This window comes from Hordeum vulgare, chromosome 2H, assembly GCF_904849725.1.
Source record: "Hordeum vulgare subsp. vulgare chromosome 2H, MorexV3_pseudomolecules_assembly, whole genome shotgun sequence".
Classification (NCBI taxonomy): domain Eukaryota; kingdom Viridiplantae; phylum Streptophyta; class Magnoliopsida; order Poales; family Poaceae; genus Hordeum; species Hordeum vulgare.
Genome location: NC_058519.1, coordinates 600,609,344 through 600,631,168, shown reverse-complemented (window position 1 = coordinate 600,631,168; position 21,825 = coordinate 600,609,344). Strand labels below are relative to the sequence as shown.

The 21,825-nt window shown below is 42.6% G+C and overlaps 1 protein-coding gene and 2 pseudogenes across 1 annotated transcript; all 3 read right to left on the bottom strand.

Moving 5' to 3' along the window:
- Positions 1-12,650: 12,650 nt before the first annotated feature.
- Positions 12,651-13,711, bottom strand: LOC123428707 (annotated as a pseudogene).
- On the bottom strand, positions 13,710-14,486 carry LOC123428706 (annotated as a pseudogene).
- Positions 14,487-17,235: 2,749 nt separating this feature from the next.
- On the bottom strand, positions 17,236-19,119 carry LOC123430714 (F-box protein At1g30790-like). The gene is made up of 2 exons (XM_045114561.1): positions 18,972-19,119; positions 17,236-18,872 (listed from the first exon to the last, which is right to left on the bottom strand). Exons 1-2 carry the CDS (start codon positions 19,007-19,009, stop codon positions 17,615-17,617), a joined length of 1,296 nt encoding a protein of 431 aa, XP_044970496.1. The 5' UTR covers positions 19,010-19,119; the 3' UTR covers positions 17,236-17,614.
- Positions 19,120-21,825: the final 2,706 nt, after the last annotated feature.

Below are 21,825 nucleotides of genomic sequence, written 5' to 3'. Positions count from 1 at the left end.
AGATAACAGCATGAAACCATCAAAATTTATAGATACGTTTGAGACGTATCAAGGAGCACTGGGTGGAGAGAGGCCGCGGAAGCAGTGCGACCACACCCGCAGGGAGGCCGACCGACGATGAAGCAGGGGCATGAACCAGGATGCAAATCCTAGGTCAACGCCGGGCGCCACGGCCGCCAACGTCATCGCGGGGCCGGTCGCGGGAGGGAGGCGCCTGGAAGGCATTGTGAACTTTGCAAACCACAATGTTGTTTGTACTTAGAACATCTCCAACACGCGCCCAATGTACGGCACACAAAAAATGAGTTTACAGCGCGCGCACATCTAATTTTAACACGCCCGCGAGTGCTGACTTGAGCGAAAGCCGCAAAATTTGGCGCGTACGCAGCGCTTCAACAGCCGCGCAAAAACTTTAGCGCTTGCAACATGCATTTTTCATCAAACAAAGACAATTCAAACGATACATAGCATAGTTTTAATACAAGCATAATTTTTAAACGATACATAGCATAGATAGCCTAGATAGATAGAAAACGATAAAAATGTACATAGCATAGCATAGATAGTCTAGATAGATAGATGTCTACTCTCATCGTCGTCGTCGGACTCCGACGCGCCGCTGTCCGATTCTTCCGTCGTGATGAAGACGTCAACCCAGCGTTCATCGTCGGGGACCAAGTCGACAATTCCTTCACCTTCATCTGGAAGAGTGTCGCTTGCTTCCGTGTACGCCTATCTTTATGATAGGCGGCTTGCTCCGCCCTCTTCCCCGCCCTCTCCGTCCACCTTTGCGCGAAGAATTCGCGCTCGTCGAGGACGTCCTGCAGGAACTGTCGGCGCCACTCCGCCATGGCATGCTCGTCCATCTCAGCAATGCTGAGGCGGCACTGCAGCCTCCGGTTCCCACGACGGTCCTCTCTGGTGACAACCCGTGGACGAGGTGCGAGGTTCTCCGCCCACTCCATTGTCATCACCTCGGGGAAATTCATCTCCTTACGAGGCTTGTTGAGGCGCCACGCCGCCGTGCCGTACGCGCAGGCGACATCGTCAGCGATGTTAGCGAAGTTCCCCGGCGGCGGCGAGGCGAGAAAAGAGGCAGAGGGGCGCATGGCGAGATGAGGGAGGGCGCGTGGCGAGGCGAGGGGGCGACGGTTTCGGTGGAAAGGCGCGCAGCGGGCGATGCATTCCAGCGCGCCAAATCTAACGCGCGCCCGCCCGCTTTTTCCCGCGCGTGCAACCGTTTTTCACACGTCTGAGTTTGCCGCCTCTGCTGCAGCGCACGAAACCGTCCTGCATGCGCTAAAATGGAATTTTAACGCCCGTGTTTTTCATCACGGTTGTTGGAGATGCTATTAGAGTATTAGGCTTGAGTTGTGTAAAATAGACGGATACAAGACTGGCTCAGAAAAATGCTGCAGTTTTCTTATTCCTGTGCGCGCGTTTCCTTGATTCTCAAAAGAAAAAAAATTATTTGCTGTTTGTTGTCTCGGACCTCAAGCTATGAGCACCAATCTTGATGCCGCGGTGGCAGTGACCAAGCTGAGCGTCCGCCCGTCCATGAACCACCTGTCAGTGCCCAAGCACTTGCCAGCAAAAGAAAAAGAAGGCCATAGGTCCGCAGCACTGGAGGCAATCAAAACCGTCGGTTGGAAAGAAAGCAGCTGCGCTGGGTTGATCTGGGCCGTCCTCTCCGTGGCAGCTAGGCTATTTATAGACCCCCACCCCTGCCATCCTACCACACCACCACACGCAGCTTCCTTCTTCCCACCCCCAAACCAACCGGCTGCCTCTCCCACTTTCTTTTTTGCTTTGGGCAGGCGCTATCACGCGAGCGAGCAGCAGCAGTTCCGTCTGCTGTCTCGTTTGGTTTCGTTGCTTTTGGTTCGGCGGTTGTGATGTTTCTCTTGCGCTGGGTGTTTTCCTTGAGCTGAATGCATGTGTTTTCCTTCGTGTTTCTTGATGCGCCGGTGAAGGCAAGATCGAGCACCGTTGGCAAAATTTCTTAGAGCGCTGCATTCGTGCGCGCCGCGGATCTATCAGGCCGCAGATCGTAGCTCGAGTCCCTGAGGCATGTTTTGGTTGTTCGTCCGATCCGGAGCTTTCTTCTTCTTTCCCTCTTCTTCTTGTGGTGCTCTTGCGTTTGGACCTTCTTCTGCTAGCAAGAGGACGTGCGTGCGTGGAGACGAGGTCCAAGAACCGGTTCGTCTACACGTACGTACGTCCGCGCGCGCGGCCCGTGTTCCAGATCCGTATTCTGTTCAAAACCCTGTACGCTCCATGGTTTGCTATGTGTTTTTCTTGAGTTTTTTTGTGTCCGCACTCCGGAGTGCTGCGCTCATCCGCGGCTCTTTTGTCCCGCTTCTTTTCTCGCGACCGTCCGCCGATGATGATGCATATGTTTGCATATGTGCTACGCACAAGTGATAGCAATCAATTTCCCAATCTGAGGCGCCGTCGTTTCTCAACATGCATGTTCGTTTCTTTTCTCCGGCTGCTGAATTCGTGTTTCTTGCGACCATATGTTTACGCCGATGACGATACATATATTTGCAGATGTGCTATACGCACAAGTGATAGCAATCAATTTCTTCATCCGAGGCGCTCTCGTTATGCAACTGATCGTTTCGTTCGTTTGGATTAGTTTGGATGTGCCGGTGATGTGAACATGTGGTTTGAACAAGCGGGAGATGATCTTCTTCTCTCAACAGGCAACATGATAACTAAAATCTCTACACCTCTACTGAGGCACACCACCCGCGGGTGGATTTCTTACTTGCTCATGATAACAAGTTGTTGTTTTAACTCGTACAATTTCCTTCTCCTTTTTCTACGGTGCTCGATGATGCTCTGAGTCCCGATCCGCGAGGATCCGGTCAAACAGCAGCTGAGAGGCAGGCTTCTTTGAAAGTTTGTGTGGACCTTCTCATTGGGATCAGAGAAGATCAGAAGATGAACCTGTGGTTCTCTGCCCATGCTTTACTCTCTTTTTTCTGCCGCATTTCCCCTTGCAGCTACCTTTTCCTTTGTCTCTGCCGTTCTTCTGGTTGGTCAGAGGAGGAGGGTGGCTGCAGGAGCCCCTTCTTTTGCTTTGGAGTACGTAGTAATACAGTTCCTTTCTCTTTTTCGCTGGCTTTTTACTTGGACGATCTCTCCTTGCCTCAGTGATGGAAATTAACTGTGCTAGACCGACCTGATGATCTGACCGCCTTTGATTCTCGTCGAGATTAATTAATTTCACAACAGCTGAGAGGCATTTCTTTGGTTGGTTAATTGCTGAAGATTCTTTGTCTACCTTCTCTGCTAAAGGTCGCAGCCTTGAGTGACGCCTGCTGCCTTGGGAACAGGCCGGGAAAGCATCTACCAGAAACGATCTACCTGCACTTTCTTTCACTCCTCTGCTTTTCTTGCTCTGCCATTTGATCGATTTAGTTTTCGTTTACTGTGGCCAATGATGCTTGAATACATGAATAAGTAAAATACTCTGACCGCCCCATGCGGAAAGCTTTTAACTGAGGCAATCAGTCGTTGTAATATCATTTGCATCCGGTGTTTTTCACCTCTGTACTTTGTATCCGGTTTTCTTCTCTTCTGATGCTACCGAGGTCTGACCAAATTAAATTAATCAATGCCTATGATGAAGTGTCCTCACTCCTTAGCAGTTTGATGCTTATGTGAAAATGAAATGACATGCCTGAGACACCTAGACTTTATTCCGTTGATTCACGTACCAGTATACATCTCTGTTGCCTTCTTGTTCACCGCTAGCTCTTTGTTGGTTTTGATGAAACTTCTTGCTTTCTGTTCACTGGCCAATGATGTCCTAAAAGTAAAATATCTGACATGCTTGTGCTGAAAGCTGAGGCCAATGGACAACCAGTACTGCACCGAGACCTTCGTCTGCAACCTCTTCTTCTTTGGTTTGTTCTTGTTCAGCTGTCTGTCTTTGCTTTGCGTCTCTGGCTTTTCCAACAGACAACTTATTACCTGTCCAGTTTCTTTGCTCTTTGAACCACGAAAGAAATAGCCAATGATTAGAAGATTGTACCTTGAACCAACGCGTTCTTCGTTGGTAGTATGAGAATCCATGACTATATGAGGCCTATACAATTTATCTTTCTGTGATTTACACTGTTTTGAATTCCTCTTGCTGCTTACATCTTCTGTGCAAAATTGTCCAAGCGTTGTCTTACCGAATTTGTCAAAAATGTTTGAATTCTGTTACTTGTTTGTGGTTTTTCTTTCCCTTTACTTTTTGGTTATCTTTGGCCAATGATGCTTCAATATATGAATAAGTAAAATAGTCTGACCGTCCCCGTGCGGAAAGCTTTTAACATCGCTGAGGCATCCAGTACTAATTTCGTTTTGCACCCAGAGTTTTTTCTTATTCTGTAATTTCTTCACTTCTTTCATCTTTATTAGGGGAAAATTGGCTTCCGAGCCATTCTTTCAATTTACTTTGCTCACATCTCGTGCTGAAATCATGAAACCATATTTGTTTTCTTTTTCTTGCACTGGCCAGTGATGTAATGGTGAATGCTGCTGACAAATTCTTAACATTTGAGTTACATGAAGTGCAGTATAGAACGCTATGCGTCCCTGAGGCCTTCGTCTATTCTCACTGATGTTGTTTCTTGTCTGAGTTAACTTTAGGACTAGTACCTTTGAGGTTATGTTTGTTTTCTTACAACCAAATCGATGCATGACTTAGTGAACCAAGTTAATGTCTATGATGAAATGTCACTAATGGTTTGCGGTACGATGCCACGTGAAAATGCAATGACCTGACTGAGACAAGCACAGCTTCATGACTGTACCAGTGGGTGGACTAATTTCTTTCTTGTTCGAGATGCCAAGTTCTTCCATCCCATCTCTTTTTTCTACCCTGCCAATGATGCTTAAATACATGAATAAGTAAAATACTCTGACCGCCACATGTGGAAAGCTTTTAACATTCCTGAGGCATACACTAGTAATTTCATTTCCACCCACAGTTTTCTTCATCTGTACTTTCTTTACTTCTTTCATCTTTCATTTTCCTCACATCTATGTGCTGGAACTGTGAAACCATATTTGTTCTCGTTTTGTTGCAGTGGCCAGTGATGTAACTGTGAATTCTACTGACAACTCTAACATTTGAGTTACCTGAAGCGCAAAATAGAACACTAATGCGTCTCTGAGGCCGTCTCCTTATCTCAGTTACCTTGCTTCTTGTTGTCGGCACTTAGTCTACTGACAACTCTAACATTTAGACTTAGTCTGTATCCCGCTACGTTTCTCCTTGTTGGTTTTCCTGAAACCTCTGGTGTTACTTGGCCGATGATGTCTTACAAGTAAAATATCTGACACACATGTTGTAAAACTGTAGATTGCTGAGGCCGTGGGCAATCTTTTCTTCTCTTCGCTGTGCTAGTGCCCAGCTTCAATTGGTTTTGAACGTAACGAGTTATGAGTGTTAGGGCCTGATTCTCTTGTCCTATTTGCACCATGAAAACTTAATTTCCCCTGAGGCCTCCTTGATTATGCTTGTTTATTGCCACCATTTGCCAATGATGATGCCTATATTTGCCAATGTGCCACGCACAAGTGATAGCAATCAATTTCCCAATCTGAGGCGAATGGTTTCGTTCTGATTTTTTGTCTAGATTGTTAATTTTGGACGTGCTGATGAGGTGGTCATGTAGCTTGAGCCATTGGGGGGATCTTCTTCTCTCTGCAGGCAACATGATAACTAAAATCTCTATACCTCTACTAGGGTAAACGGCCAGGGTGCACTAATTTCTTTCTTGTTCAAGATGCCAAGTTCTTCCATCCCATCTCTTTTTTCTACCCTGCCAATGATGCTTAAATACATGAATAAGTAAAATACTCTGACTGCCACATGTGGAAAGCTTTTAACATCGCTGAGGCATGCACTTGTAATTTCATTTGCACCCATAGTTTTTATGCTTCTGTAAAATTGGCATCTGAGTCATTCTTTCAGTTTATTTTGCTCCCTGTGAAACCATATTTGTTTTCTTTGTGTTGCACTGGCTGGTGGTGAATTGTACTGACAACTCAAACATTGAGTTACCTGAAGTGCAAAAATAGAACACTAATGCGTCTCTGAAGCCGTCTCCTTATTTCTGTTATCTTGCTTCTTGTTCGCGGCATTTACCTTTGGACATGAGCGACTCTGTATATAATCTACGTTTCTCTCTTTGTTGATTTTCTTGAAACCTCTGCTGTTACTTCTTGTAAGTAAAATATTTGACACACTTGTGCTGTAAACTTTACATTGCGGAGGCCGCTGTGTTCTTCCTTCTGCCATACTGGTACTGCATTTCATTGAGAGCAACTGCTGCATCATGGATCTTTTGATGTCTTATAAGTTGTTTGGTTTGTGTTTGTGTTCTGTTTTCATCTTCTGATTAATTGAACTTATCCACCTGACTTTCCTTCATTGTTTTATATATTTGTAATCTTTTTCAAGTGCTGAGGATGTAAACACAGTTCAAAGCGAACTTTCCTGGCCCATTTTCCAGCTGGAAGATTCAGTTGCCCGAGATATTAGTACTCTTTGTTGATTAGTTCATGTGTTGTTTTAATGTTGATAAACAGGATTTATTTGTCTGAAGACAGTATTCTTTCTGAAACTGCAATTTTTTTAGTACATGCTTACCCTGGTATAAGATTGTGTCTCATGAACCTGTTTTTATTGACATGCTTAACACCAAAGTATGGTAATATGCTTTTTTGGAAGTAACTCCTGGTTTTCTGGAAGTAACATCACATCTTGGATTTGGTTTAGGCTGTTACAACATGCAGAGAGCAATGCCATGCATAGTACTTTGTTTGGTCATTGTCCATTTAGCCCCAAATTCAACTCTAAATTCCATAGAATAAATGGACTCTTTGAGAATTTTTAGAGTAGGCCAGTGATTAGAGATACAATCCAACCTTGAACCAATGCATTGTCCATTGGTATGCGAACTCTTTCCATGACTAAATGAGGCCTAAAATACAAATGTTGCATACCCTTGTGTATGCATGGCTGTGCTATAGGAGTTGTAATATATGTTTCTGTGATGGGAAATACTCTTCCAATTCGTTTTGCTGCTGCAATATTTCTCTACAAAATTGGCCTGTGATGGAAAGTACCGGGATTCACTTATAAAACTCATGAGTGAGTTGTTACATGAAGTGAAAAAAAATAGAACGCTGATGCGTCCCTGAGGCCTTCTCCCATTTCTGTCTTTTCTTCTTTGCCCATTTCTATCAAGCGACCAGTTTCTTTTCCAAGGCATTCTTTCAGTTAACTTTGCTCACGTCTTTCTGCTGCGTAATTATTTTCCTTCCTGTTACTGATCGGAACTGAGCCTTGTTTAATTATTTTTCTTTTGCCCCTCTGGCCAGTGATGGAAAGGTGAATTCTATTTGAGTTACATGAAATGCAAAAATAGAATGCTAATACGTCGTTGAGGCCTTCTTCTGTTCTCACTGATCTTGGTTCTTGTTTGAGTTAACTTTAAGTTTAAACTTTAGCTACTTCTCTCTTTGTTGGTTCTTTGGCCGATGATGTCTTATAAGTAAAATATCTGACACACTTGTGCTGTAATCTGTACATTGCTGAGGCCATGGATAACCTCTTCTTCTTTCTGTCAAACTGGTACTGCATCTTAATTTGCTGCTTTGTATGCACGAGCCAACCGTAATCCTCCCATCATGGATTGCCGGTTATTGAACTCTGAGCTGTATTGACTTCACATTTTGTATTTCTATTGCCATGCTTGGCACAAAAGCACGTCGGTAGGCTTTTTTTAGAAGTAAAAAAACTTACATTGTTGAGGACAAACTTCCCATCTTGGATTTGGTTTAAGCCTGGAGATTACTTCTGTTGGTTCTTGTGTTGTTTCAGTGTTCATTTAGCTCCAAATTTCTTACTCTGTGAGAATTTTTAGACCAGGCCAATGATTAGTGATACAATCCAACACTGAATCAGTGTGTTGTACATTGGTATGAGAACTCGTTTCCATGACTAAATGAGGTCTAAAAATACATGTGTTGCATAACATTGTCTACTTGAGTATGCAATAATATGCTATAATTCTGTGATGGGAAATATTTTTCAAATTACTTTTACTGCCGATTCTGTACAAAATTGGCCGTCTGTCTTACAAAAATGGCCATACACGTGCTGTAAAACCTCTGCTGTTTTTTTTTTATCCAAGGCCGAGATGTCTTACAAGTAAAATATCTGACACAATTGTGCTGTAAACTGTAAATTGCTCAGGCCATGGGCGACCTGCTCTTATTTGGGCTGTACTAGTGCTGCATCGAGACTTTCTGTTGCTGAGGCCGTCGATGATGGCGTACATCTGCTTCTTTGTTACCTTCATCATGGATCTTTTGAGTCGTACTCACACCAATGAAGTTTCAAACTTCCTCATTGCTCTAGTTCAGTTTCCTCTTTTCTGTTAGTTTTGTTACTTGATGAGGTATTTTCAGAGTACCTGTGATAAGATTGACCATTTCAGTCCCTTGTTCAGTGTCGTCAGATTTCATCTTTTGAATAATTGAACTTCTCCACCCTGATATGCCTTTGGTATTTGCAACCAATTCCAAGGGCTGAGGGTGTGAAACATAGTTCGAAATTGCTGATAGTACTGCTTTTCAGTCATCTTTTCTGTTTAGTTCATGTGTTGTTCAACTGCAGATCAACAGGGTTTTTTTTTTTAGTTTCGGATGACAACAGTTCATGTGTCGTTGAATAATATGGGTCAGTATATCTATTTCAGGCCAATGATTAGAAGACACAATCCAACATTGAACCAATGTGCTGTTCGTTGGTATGAGAACTCTTTTCCATGACTAAATGAGGCCTAAAATAGAAATGGTGCATAACTTCCTGTGATGACAACTGTTTGAATTCGATTTTCTGCTGAAAGTTTCTTCAAATCTGTGACGGTTGCAATAAAATAATTCTGATTGTCCAGTTCATAAATACTCTGTGTGCTTGTCCTATAGTAGTAGTGAATCGAGAACACTTTTTCTGTACATAAAAGCCGAGTTGCTTTAGTTGTTCTCATAAGAAGTTTGACTTTTAATAAGACTCTTGAACAGTTGAACTTATATTTGTTGGACAACTTGGCCTCTGCGCTTGAATATTTTTCATGGTTTGTCATGGAATAATATTATTTTCCCAAGGAAAATAATGATATCAAGTAATGGGTGATCGTTCCCAACTTCAAACTTCCTTGATCGATCAGTAAGCGTTTAAACCTAGTGCAATGTTCGAATCTTTTGGAAATGCAAGCCTATGACAGGCGGCAGCTATCCTCGGAAGCTTATGGAAGACTTTCATGCAGGCCTGAGAGGTGCAAGCCTGCTATCCTGGAGGCCGTAATGAACCCTAAATCGATTCTTGTAGCTGCTCCTGTGTATTCGTTTCCTAGATAATGAACTCCTGACCCAATACTCTGTAATAATCTCCTTGCATATAATATAGTGCAGCAGTGGCTTGCTACCTTTGTCCCCCAAAAAAAAGAACTTCAAGTTTCAACTTCTGTCAAAATTTGTTACTACAATTAAAATTATTTAATTATAGGCTGATGATATGAAACACAGTTTGAAACTGAACCAACTACCAACTTCAAATGATGTTGAATAATAATCTTTTCTGAAAAAAAATACTGAATAATCTGTGATAATTCCTATCTTTATTAATTGATCAGCTTATATTTTTCAAGAATGACAAAATTTTAAAGCATGTCAAACATGAAGAAAAATTCTCCAAGGACATGATGAGGATCCTGAATTGTTTTTCTTCATATTAAAAATTGAACTGGTTGCCAAGTTTATTGCAACATTCCCCGCAAAAAAAAACATTGCAACATCATGTAAATTTCTCCAGTGACAAAAAAAATGTAGCCACCAACCCTAACCCTCACCCCTGTGATGATCCCCGTTGTCCAGATTCTTCTTGGTCCAAAGCGAGCACACAATGATCTTTACTCCCTCCGTTTCTAAATATAAATCTTTTTAGATGTTTTAATATGAAACTACATACGGATGTATACATATTCTAGAGTGTAGAGTCATCCATTTTACTTCCTATGTACAGTAGCTTCTTAGTAAAATCTTTAATAAAAAACTTATATTTAAGAACAGATAGAATAACAAGCAAAAGGGTTTCTTCTCTGACGATACATGGCAGACCAGGTTGCTTCACTGGTAAGCCAACATCCACTAGCATTCATGAAACGTGAACCGGCCTTGCAACTCCTGGTTTTTGTGCGTGTAGACTAGGGGCGGCGAAAGGTGATGCGTCACACCTCAAGATTAAGATTCAGGGCGACGGTCCATGTCGGCGGTCAGCATATGACGCTAAGGAGTGAAAGCCAAGACGCGACGCCAGTGGCCTCACATCGTTGAAGAGCCCGTCATTGTCCGTGACGAACAGGTTGGCATGCGTAGAACCGGCCTGGAGGCTTAACTCCGGCGGGATCAAGCCATGTGGTCTGGGAGAAGATGGCAACTACTGTCACCATCATTTCTAAATATAAATCTTTTTCAAGATTCAACTACAGACTATGTACGGAATAAAATAAATGAATCTACATTTAAAAATATGTATATATACATTTATAATGTAATCTTTTTAAAGATTTATATTTAAGAACGGAGGAAGTAGTATGGACAGGCTTATGGACGTTGTTCGTCTGGTCAGCGACGAGGCGATGCCATCGCCTGCATGTGACGGCGCAGCGGAGGAGGTCCTGGCCGCCGGGTAGGAGTGTGAAGACCTCGCGGAGCTGAGATCTAGCCGCCGGGGCCTATGCGTTGATGGGCCATATCGTCTGGTCTCTCTAGGGGCTCGGCCGATGCATGGATGGATCTGTTGATCTGCTCATGGAGGCGTTGGTATGTTCCACCTCTCAAAAAAAATCGCGATCAAATGCCGATAAACAAAAGTATAAATACAATTTTACTCCCTCAACTCTACACTGCATATTATTGGTCTCTGAATTATCAAATTCATCAGCTTTGATCCCCTGGCCTACTTAACTGAAAGCTTTTCTGATGATGACGTGATGGGTGATTTTGCCCAGTTAGCACAACATTTAAAAATAAATAGACTTTTTTTGATAAATTAAAAATCAAAACATTAACGAGGAGAATCAAGAGAATTTGAACATTGAAGAAAAATAAGGAAAAACAGGAAAATGACATGGAATAGTAGTGAACGATTAAAAAAGGAAAAAAGAAACCTCTGAATCTATAGAAATCCATGGTCCGAATATTCATGGAAGCTGTTTGGTTTTGAAATGTAAAAAATTATTAGTAAATTTTCTTAAATATTATTTTGTTTACTCAATTTTGTTTCGTTACTCTTGATGTTTTCTATATTTCTATTAGTTGAGCTACCATGTGTTCACAACACTGAGCCATCTTGCACTTGAAAGACCAAAAATTACAACAGTGTGTTAGAGGGTCAAACTTATAGTTTGGGACATGTAAGGGAACAAAATATGACATTTTCCTCAAACAATTGCATCAATAACAATAGCCAAAAACAAATAGCACGCATATTATTTTACTGAACATGTTATCTTAATAGGCCCCTTGAAGAACTAGCTAACATTCTACTCCCATTTATATTTATTTTCTGAGAATTAACCCAGGGTTACCTCACTAGAATAATATTTTCACGCCTACGTGCACACACATGAATTAATCTACACTTTCCTCATCTCTAAGAGCAACGGGGGGTTTTCTGAACAAATCCTACCGTTTCAGTGTTGAAAGGACGTGGATGTCGCCTAGAGGGAGGGGGTGAATAGGCGCTTTAAAATAATTACGGTTTAGCCTGAAAAATGCGGAATAAAACTAGTGTTTATTTTGTCAAGCACAAAACCTAAAACAACTAGACTCACATATGTGCACCAACAACTTCTGCTAAGCAAGATAAACAATTAAGTGATAGCAGGATATATAACAAGAAAATAATATGGCTATCACAAAGTAAAGTGCATAAGTAAAGGGCTCGGGTAAGAAATAACTAAGGCACGCGGAGAAGACGATGTATCCCGAAATTCACACCCTTGCGGATGCTAGTCTCCGTTTGTAACGGTGTCAGAGGCAGAGGAAAAAGTGTTTCGGGTGTCTCTTTCTTGGTTTTGGGGTAATTGAAGATATATAGAAGTGAAATTAGGTCAGGAGGTGCCACGAGGGGCCCACGAACCACCATTGATCGTCGACGTGTCACTACCATCATATGTAGTCTTTATTAGGTTATTTCCAAATCAAAGAAGTGATGAGAAGACAAATACTCCCTCCGTCCGGAAATACTTGTCCTAGAAATGGATAAAATGGATGTATCTATATCTAAAATTAGTCTAAATACATGCATTTCTAGGACAAGTATTTCCGGACGGAGGGAGTACAAGTTATCATTACAGAGGCTTGGTTGTTTCTAAATCAAAGAAGTTAAGTATTATACATTTAGGCTAGTGCCTTGCTTCCAGTCTAATTGCATATCTTCTTGGGATCAATTCACCTTGGGCTTGATAGATCTGAGACCTGAGGTGAATCTGAGTAGCTTAGATTTCCAACCATGCCAAAATTTGTTGGACTTGTTGCAACAAAGTTATTACTTATGTTGGTATATGCTTTCATGTCACCACCTTCAATAAATTTACAACCTCGGACATATTAGGTCTTTTTCTGCACTCAATCTGTAAACACCACATCGCGAGCTTCATCATCTCAACTACTCCCTCCGTTCCGAAAAATAAGTCTTTTTAGAGGTTTCACTAATGGACTAATACGGATGTATATAGACATACTTTAGAATGTATATTCATCCATTTTATTTTGTATGTAGACGTTTAGTGAAATGTCTTAAAAGACTTATATTTAGAAACAGAGGAAGTACATCTTGCTTGTGTGCTTGCATGCCGGTGCTGCTCTTGTCAATCAATTCTACCAATCGACCACTCTTCACTTTTTCTTCCACTAGTGTAATAAGATGGATGTTCTCTTCGGATTGGGAGATGTCGAGGTTCTTTCTTGCACAAATGATTTCCATGACCACAACACCAAAACTATAGACATCAACCTTTTTTGTGATTTGTGATGTCAACCATTCGGGAGCTAAATATCCAGGCGTGCCTCTCATTCGAGTAACCACTTGGCTCATATCTCTATCAATGAGCTTGCATAGTCCAAAATCAGAAAGTTTTGCATTGTAGTTATCATCTAAGAGGATGTTTCGTGGTTTGACATCCAAACGAGCAATTTTTTTTGTGCACTCTTCATGAAGATAAGAGAGACCCTTAGCTGTGTGAGTAATAATCTTGCATCACGTGCTCCTGTCGAGAGGAGGAGCGTAATTGTCGTGTCGACTATAAATCCACCTGTCCAAGGATCTCTTGGGCATGTACTCATATACCAAGAGCCTGTGCGATTTCTCTGCACAGAAACCGATCAATCTCACCAGATTGATGTGGTGGATGCTGCTGATTGTTTGAACCTCTGCCAAAAATTGCATCTTCCCCTGGCCAGCCCGATCCAAACGTTTCACTGCAATTATTTCTTCACAAAACAGCCCCTTGAAAACAGACCCAAATCCTCCTTCCCCAAGCTTGTCTGTGAATTGCCAGGCTGCTACCTGTAGGCCGTGTTTGGATACTCTAGCTTGGCTAGAGGTTAGAGTCAAACTAACTTTGCTCAAACTAGCTCAAACTAGCTCTAGCAGTGGGATCCAAACAGGGCCGTAGTTGCTAAAACGTGAACCTCACTAGTGCTCATTGTAGCTCGCCAAACTCTTCCTCTTCATCCATCTCCTGTTGCCGCTGCGCCCTTTGGTTACATCTGAAGAAAGTGACTGCAACCAATACCGCGAGCAAAACGAAACCGCCCACAAGAGCTATAATCACAACATGGCTTCTTAGGATGGAGGATTCGGGTCTCTTGCTTGATGGCCCAATTAATAGGTGCAGGCAAAGAGCTCGCGGGTGCCGGTGAAACTGTTAGATTGAACGGGGGGCATGCAGAAGATGACCTGGTAGTTGGTGCCCGCCGGGCAAGTGAAATCGTTGTAGTCGGTGTAGGCATCCGGGCACATCTGCTTGAAGAAGGCGGTGTAGGTGGTGGGTTGGCAGTTGCTCGTCCCATTCCCGATGCACGCATTGTTGCAGCCATCCGGAGCCTGCAGCTCAGTTGGGCACCGCGACGTTATGTTGGCCTCGCAGCGTGGCCCGGCCCTTGTTGCACCCTGGCCCTCCCAGTCCCAGTGTTGGCACCGGCAGAAAATCCATGGGCACGTTGAAGCCGTTGACGAGGGAGATGTCGAAGAAATCGTCCGCCTGGCCTTGGCCGGTCCTGAACTCGGCGAGCGTGACCATAGTAGCCGGAAACGGGGAACGGTGGACCGTCCCTGGACCCGGATTCATCGATCCAGAATCAGATTCGGGAAGGACGGCCAAAGCGGCGCTCACCGCTGCCATCTGTACGTGTTACCACTGCTCGCATCGCATGGCTGTCCTGTCATGAACTGAAGCTTTTGTTATGTACAGGAACCTGGGGGCCGGCAGCTGCGTGGAAGGTGCTCAGACCTGGACGCATGGTTGACTGGCCGAATCATTCGGTCAAGGACGCCTGTCAGCGGTTTGGCTTTGCATGCCCCTGGGACGTAGTAGACCATAGTATTTCCAAAATGTCAGAAAAAAATGCAAAGAAAATAATGTATTTACCACACTAGCAAAATGCCCTATCCCTCAGCAAATTTTCATTGGAAAATAGTAACATTTTTTGCGCCTAGTGGGGTCAAATAATGTTTAGTGTTGAAGCTGAAAGAATCCATATTTTCATTTCTCCGGAGTCTAGAGACGGGTACATGCAGCCATACAGGTGATGACTAAGAGTCGACATCAACACGTTGCATGCTAAAAAGAAAGAACAAGTTGCATTCGCAGCCGTGGGTGCGTGGAAGGAACGCCTAGCTTGACTGGAATGTACACCGGTTATATGCTGTCCGTGAACAAAGGTCTACTTTAAGCTTCAGGGGTCACGCCCAAGACCTGCTGGTGCTGGCCACTTCTCTCATTTTCCAAGCAGACCAAGCGATCAACCGTGATGTGAAATGAATCTTCTAACCATGCGATCAACCATGATGCCGGATGAATTTGCAGTCTGTCGCAAAGAACGGAAGATCTACATTACAAAGTATGTCGATAGCGCTGAATGCGTTGTTTCAGCAGAAAGAAATGTCTCCAATGTATATTATTTTAGATAAAATCTAATTAGCACCGTCGCACCCTGTTCTTCGCGTGCATACAGGCACGAGCATTAAAAAAGGCACCCGGCGCTTTCAACTTGCTCCACTACAACATGGACTCTATGCATGCATGCAGGCTAAAAAAATGATTTATCTCACAGATTAATAATTTGATTGAAGATTCGTCTTTACCGTTAGGTTCGTCTCGACGAAACCTTCAAAATAAGATCCCGTGTTGACATGTTTCATTGATTTTTTTTCATCGTTCCTAATTGCCACATTTATGTCATCATATTTGTCATCTTACGGGTGTGCAGTTGTCAAAAAATTATACATAGTTACCGGAACAATAATTTTATACCTCTTAAGTATTGCAGTGTTATGTGGAGCTAAAAAGTGATTATTAAAGCACTAACAATAAGCAAGTAAATGCATGAACCAGCACAAGCATAATGAATCAAATTTTTTAGTGGAGTATATCGACATTCATAAACCTGATAACCAAATTAATTTAATGTGAGAACTATGTGACAAATATTGTGACAAGTAAATAATAGTATTCTGGCAACTATCGACAAAAAAAAAGATATTGTCAAAAATGTCAACATGTTATCTAGTTTCGAAGATCTCAATGCGAAAAAGCTAACGGTGAAAGCGGATCGTCAATTGGATTTATAACTTAAGAGATAAAACTTTTTTAAAGTTTAACATTAGAGGAATCTTTGCTGATGTCATGCTAGTGTATTAGTTTACATGCACGAAGAAAACCGCAACACCGAAAGACCTATGTGTTGCGCCGCTATGTAGTGGCTCCCATTATTTTAATGTACATGGCATCTACCTTTGGTTTATCACCTGATGCGTACCAACAAAATTGTCGAGACTACTTCCTCGGTAAACAAGGTCAGATGGTCGAAAGAAGTTCGACCGGATTCATCAGAATTCATTAGCTACAGTCACGGCGCATTACGCTCAGAACTAACATCAAATAGGCATTTGAACAGTCTGACCAAGAGCAACAAATGTATCGAAGATTACATGATCCAATGGAACCGACGAGGTTCAACTGGATTCACCGCAATTCATTTGCCACAGCAAAAATAGATGAAAGGGAATTGTCCAATGCGGTTCATTACCGCTGAGGACCAAGATCAAATGGATACATCAAAATTCTGATTAAGACTTTCGGTACACTAACTAATAATAGGGTTTTTGGCAATCATATTCCTTCAATATTATGGCCAAGAAAGAAAGCCAGATCACGGTTTTATCAAGCCACATGAAACAAATTCATGTCTAGGGCAATAGCTAGACAAGCAACAATAGCAACCATGTTGTTTTTCCAATTACAATATGTTTACTCTCTAAGCACCAGGCATTGCTCATGACTCTGAACAATATCAAGCTAGCTGGAACGTAAGCACTAGCAGATTGAACAGCATTATTTAAGTTGATTCTGAAATAAACAGTCAAATAATGCAACCTAGGACAGAGCCAATTCATGGAGGAAGCCTCATGGGGCAAATTCATGTCTAGGGCAATAGCTAGACAAACAACAATAGCAACCATGTTTTTTTTTTTTTTTTGCAATTACAATATAGTTACTCTCTAAGCACGAGGCATTGCTCCGAACAAAGAATCAAGCTAGCTGGAATGTATGCACTAGCAGATTGAACAACATTATTTAGGTTGAATCAGAAATGAACAGGCAAATAATGCAGCCTAGGAAAGAGCCAATTTTTGGAGGAACCACAAATGCGGTCTGAAGGTAACACTACTGCCCATCTGCACTACTAATGTCCCCAAGAACGAAGAAAATTTGTCGTTCATGGGTGAAAAAAACAAGAAATCTACCTCTACCCAGCAAGAAAACTTCTTAATTAGGAAAGCTGGTGTTTTCTTTCATCATTGACGGAATTATTCAGTTGGGTAGCTAAAGTTAAACTATAGCAGACTGAATTCATTAGCTACAGCCAAAGGAGATAAAACGACCTTGATAAATAGCAATGCATCACCGAAATTCTGAGGACTACAAAGTTTACAGACTACACTCACAACATTAGGAGTTAGGACACATAATCCTTAGATATTATCGCCAAGAAAACCAAATTACAGAACAATTCAACCACAGGAAACCACTTCGTATCCAGGATAATGGCTACACAAACAAGAAGAACAGTAACAACGTTCTCTGAAAATTGCAATATGCTTAATCCCTAAGGTTACCAGGGATTGCTCCGCAGAAGAGCCAATTGGATGACATGATTTAGGTGGATCCAGAAATCAACAAACAAACAGTTCCGCCTGCAGAAGAGCCAATTCTTGGGTGGAAGCACAAGCTTGGATTTGTAGGTAACACTACTGCCCATCTGCACCTGCTAACGAGCCTGAGAACAGTGGAACATAGGGTAGAAATACCGCTGCCCTGTTTTCCTGAAGATTAAGGATTCGACGGAATTTCCGATGTTGCATGTCGTATGATGCCAATGTATCACCAACACATGAATCCAAGAAAATAAGGTCACAGTCTGGATGAATAGCAGTCACCTTGTACTCCATCCTAGTTATGCTCTGCAACTCATCATGGCTGACGCTATGCTTGAGGATCCATTGTTTGCTATCATAATCCTTCATGCACCAGAGTGATGCTACCAGTGTGGTACTCTGCTTCTTGCTCTTGTCGACAGTAGCTAGGGGTGTGGTAGCGTAGTGCAAGCACCCCTGTGACAGTCCAATTGTAAAACTCAAACCACCTGATGGCAGACGGATAGTCTTCCACACCTGCCCCTCCATGTCCACTGCTACCAGCAGCACATCGTCGTCTTTCTTCGTGGGTTTCAGAACACCAAGCAAGTGCAGCATACCATGAAAGAAGACACTTGTAAGGCCAGCGCGCAGGCTAATTCTCTCAACCAACGGGCTATGTCTGTGCTTCCAGGCTCCAGTTTGCGAAGAGTAGATGTTCACTCCCGTGACGAGTTTCTCCAGACCAATCTCCTCAAAGTGAAGAACATGGAAATGGGACGAGGCTGCTGGATCAAAAGCCAAGCGAGCTAAGATGCGATGGTCGGTTCGCACCTCCGGGTTAGGGGGCAGGTCGACCCACATCTCGGTGGCCGGATTGCACACGATGAAACGGGCTTCAACCGGCGAATTCATGTCCGTGGAAGCACAAGGGTCCATGTAGCCAAGGCAGAGGAGGAGGCCATTGCAGGTGTCCAGCTGGGCGACGTGCCAGTATTCGTCGGGTGGCAAGAAAGGGAGGGACAGGTCCACCGGCGGGGCTGCGCCTGCGCCGACGGAGACGTTGGCGAAGTGGGGGTGGTGGAACAAGGGGTCAGAGGTGCCGTAGGTGTCGTGGGTGCAGTAGACGAAGCCGGCGAGGGTCTGGGACAGCTTCTTGCGGTTGGCGGGGTCGGCGATGAGGTCGCGCCAGGACGGGGAGACGCACTTGAAGCGGTGGACGGACCTGGCGGGGAGGCGGGAGAGGATCTCAAAGATGAGGTCATCCGTGAGGAGGCTGGCCGCCGCCGGCACTGCCTCCTCCGCCGGAAGGTTGGTCGTGCTCGCCTCTTCCTTCTGGCCGGACCCAGAGCTCTTGTCCTCCATGGCGCCGCTTAAAGGAACAAGGGGACAGGAGAAATCAGTCTTGGGGAGAAGGGCAAATTGATGGGGAAGAAGCTCGCGGTGTCTCCGTGCGCGGCAGGGGAAATACCTTGGTCTGAGGCGGCGGCGTAGGCTGCAGTTCTTCATGGCGACGGCGCTTCCCGGCGGCGTCGGCGGCGATGGGGAATCGGAAATGTTAACAGTCAAAGTAGGGTAATGAGTAATCACGATACTGTCTGTGCCTTCAAGGGCCACTTTGGCCCCTCCACTTCTGTCTGCAAATCCCTATTTGACGTTTTCTTGGTTCTTCTTCTTTTTTGTTTCTGTTTCTTTTCGAATTTACTTTTATCCTTTTATGTGTTTCCTTTTTATGAATTACTCCCTCCGCAAGCAAATATAAAAATATTTAGATCATTACTTTAGTAATCTATAAACACTTTTGTATTAGTTTACAGAGGGAGTAGTTTTTAATTTGATTTTTTTATCACCAATATTTTACCCCATGAAATATTTCCAAATTCTTGAACAAAGTGCATGAACCTTTTTCTGAATTCGTGATATTTTTTTTCAAGCTTGGTGACCTTGTGCCTATTTTCACAAACTTTTTTCCAAATTTCGTGATTTTTTAAAGTTTTGTCAACTATTTTTCAAATATCGTGAATTATTTTTAAAATGGAGGATTTTATTTCAAAATCATGAAAAGAAATTTGAAGTCGTGAACCTTTTCAAGTTTGCAAACATTTTGGAATCATGAACTTTTTTGAACCCGTGACTTTTTTCTAAATTCATTATTTTTAATCTTTTTGAACTTTTTCCTAATTTGACAAAAAAAACTCCAATTTCTTGATTTTTCCAAGTGTCGAACTTTTAGCTCTGAACTTTTTCCAAATTTCTTGAACTTTTTCAAAATCAATGTACTTTTTTTCAACCCATGAACGTTTTCATATCCACACACATTTTCAAAAACCATGAACTTTTTTTAAATTTTGTGAATATTTCAACTTTTTGCATCTTCTTAGAAAGTCAATGGTCAACGTTGGATCAACCATGATTTGCTTAACTGTGGAACAAGCGACCAGCGAATCTGGGAAAACAACACGTCGTGAGTGATTGCTTCCCGGATAGTTGGGCCAGGCCAACCATGAGGGGGGGGGGCATGATTAGTGCCTCATTCACCACTGAGGGGCTAGGGTAGAGGTCTCCTTTTGTCTAGCGTAATATATTGTCTCAAAAGATCTCTAAAAGAGCCATTAAAATGGAGTCTTGTCATAACAAACTTCTCTAGAATGATTTATCCTACTTTTTTGTTGCAAAAAACAATAAGCGTTGCATTTGATTGATGAAGTAAAGCATGTATAAAGGTCATACTCAACTCGCAAACACATAACAACACAACAATAACATAACACCACCCAACAAATACACACCTTAGGGCGCGTTTAGCAACATGCATATTGCCCAGACAGATCTGCGGGGTGCACCTTCTGCCCGTTTGGTAGCTTGTATTTGCATAGAATTATTGGCATGCATGATGTTTAAAGTACCATAACTTTAAGTAATGAAATATAAGTAATGCATAGCAAAAGTAATTTCATTGAAAACTACATTCAAGTATGAATTCAACAATATAATATTTGACGACATGCATTAACATTTTCCTAGTCAAATATGTGGTCAAATTTTGACTCAAATGTAATGAAGGCTAATAAACCCGAACGGGGGTAGTACTCTCTAACCCAACTACAAATGAAAAATTTATGCCTACCAACCATATGATCGAGATCTCCGATCACATATGACAAACACCAACACCAACCACCGCCTACCACTTATCCCTCCACCGACTGTCACTTTGAAATGATGCCCCAAGAGGAACATCGTCATCATGCGACCCCCTAGAAGATTTGTGGTTTCCCAGGAGCTACCCCTAGCAAAGAAATGAGCATGCTGCCTCAACAACGCCTTCAAGAAGAAAGCATATGCATGCGGGGATCATCATCTTATGCCTAGTCGCAACCGGTAGAAAGGCCCTAGCCCCAGTGACGTAGCTAGCAATAACGCAAGGTTTGACACACACCATATCTAAACAATGATGTTGTTGCGTGCTGCAAGTACTGGAGTAACTAACCAACGGTTACCCCTTGGGTGCTCTCACAAGGGTCACTTTTGTGGTATGGTAGCATGCCAAGTGGTGCATCCTGCCGTCGCCACATGACGCGTCATGAACACTCCCTCCAATTTTAATTTATTTTTGATGTATGAGTTTTCTGGTTTTAGATGGGTTTTCTAGCTTCTTTTGTTTTTGTATGGTTTTTGTCTGGTTTTTCCTAGATTTCGGAGAGGGGAAGAAATGTTCACATCAATTCTTCGCGAAAAACAATTATGATTCTTCAAGAAGTGTGGTTTTGCTTCTATGGGAAGTGTATATTTTCTTTCAGGAGAAATGCAACTATACTTCTACTTAAAAAGGAAGAAAACACAACCCATGCTTCTACGATGACACAGTTGTGCTTCGGCGTGAAACACAACCTTGTATCCGTGAAAAGCACAATTTGTGCTTCCTCGAAAAAGGAAAAGGCATGCATGTGCTTCCTCAAAAAAAAAGTAAAAATCACAAGCTTGCATCTCGGCTTTGTTTTTCTTACTTTTTCAGTATTTTTTATTTTTATTTTTGTATTTTTTGTATTCGTTTACGGTGACCCAACATACCACTGCAGGTGTAGTATGCAAGTCGTTGATATAGCACCCACAAGACACCGTCGTAGAACCTTATATACCTCATAGTGTACAAGAAAAACATAGTAGGTTCAAACCATCATTATATTATAAATATTTACTCAAACAAAGATCCAAATGTTCAAACAATCCAAACATTTGTTCATACGGACTAGGTCTTTCATCGAATTTGCGCCCCCGGTCTTCGTGATCTTAGATCCTTCATGGATCAAAGCCTCCATCAACAT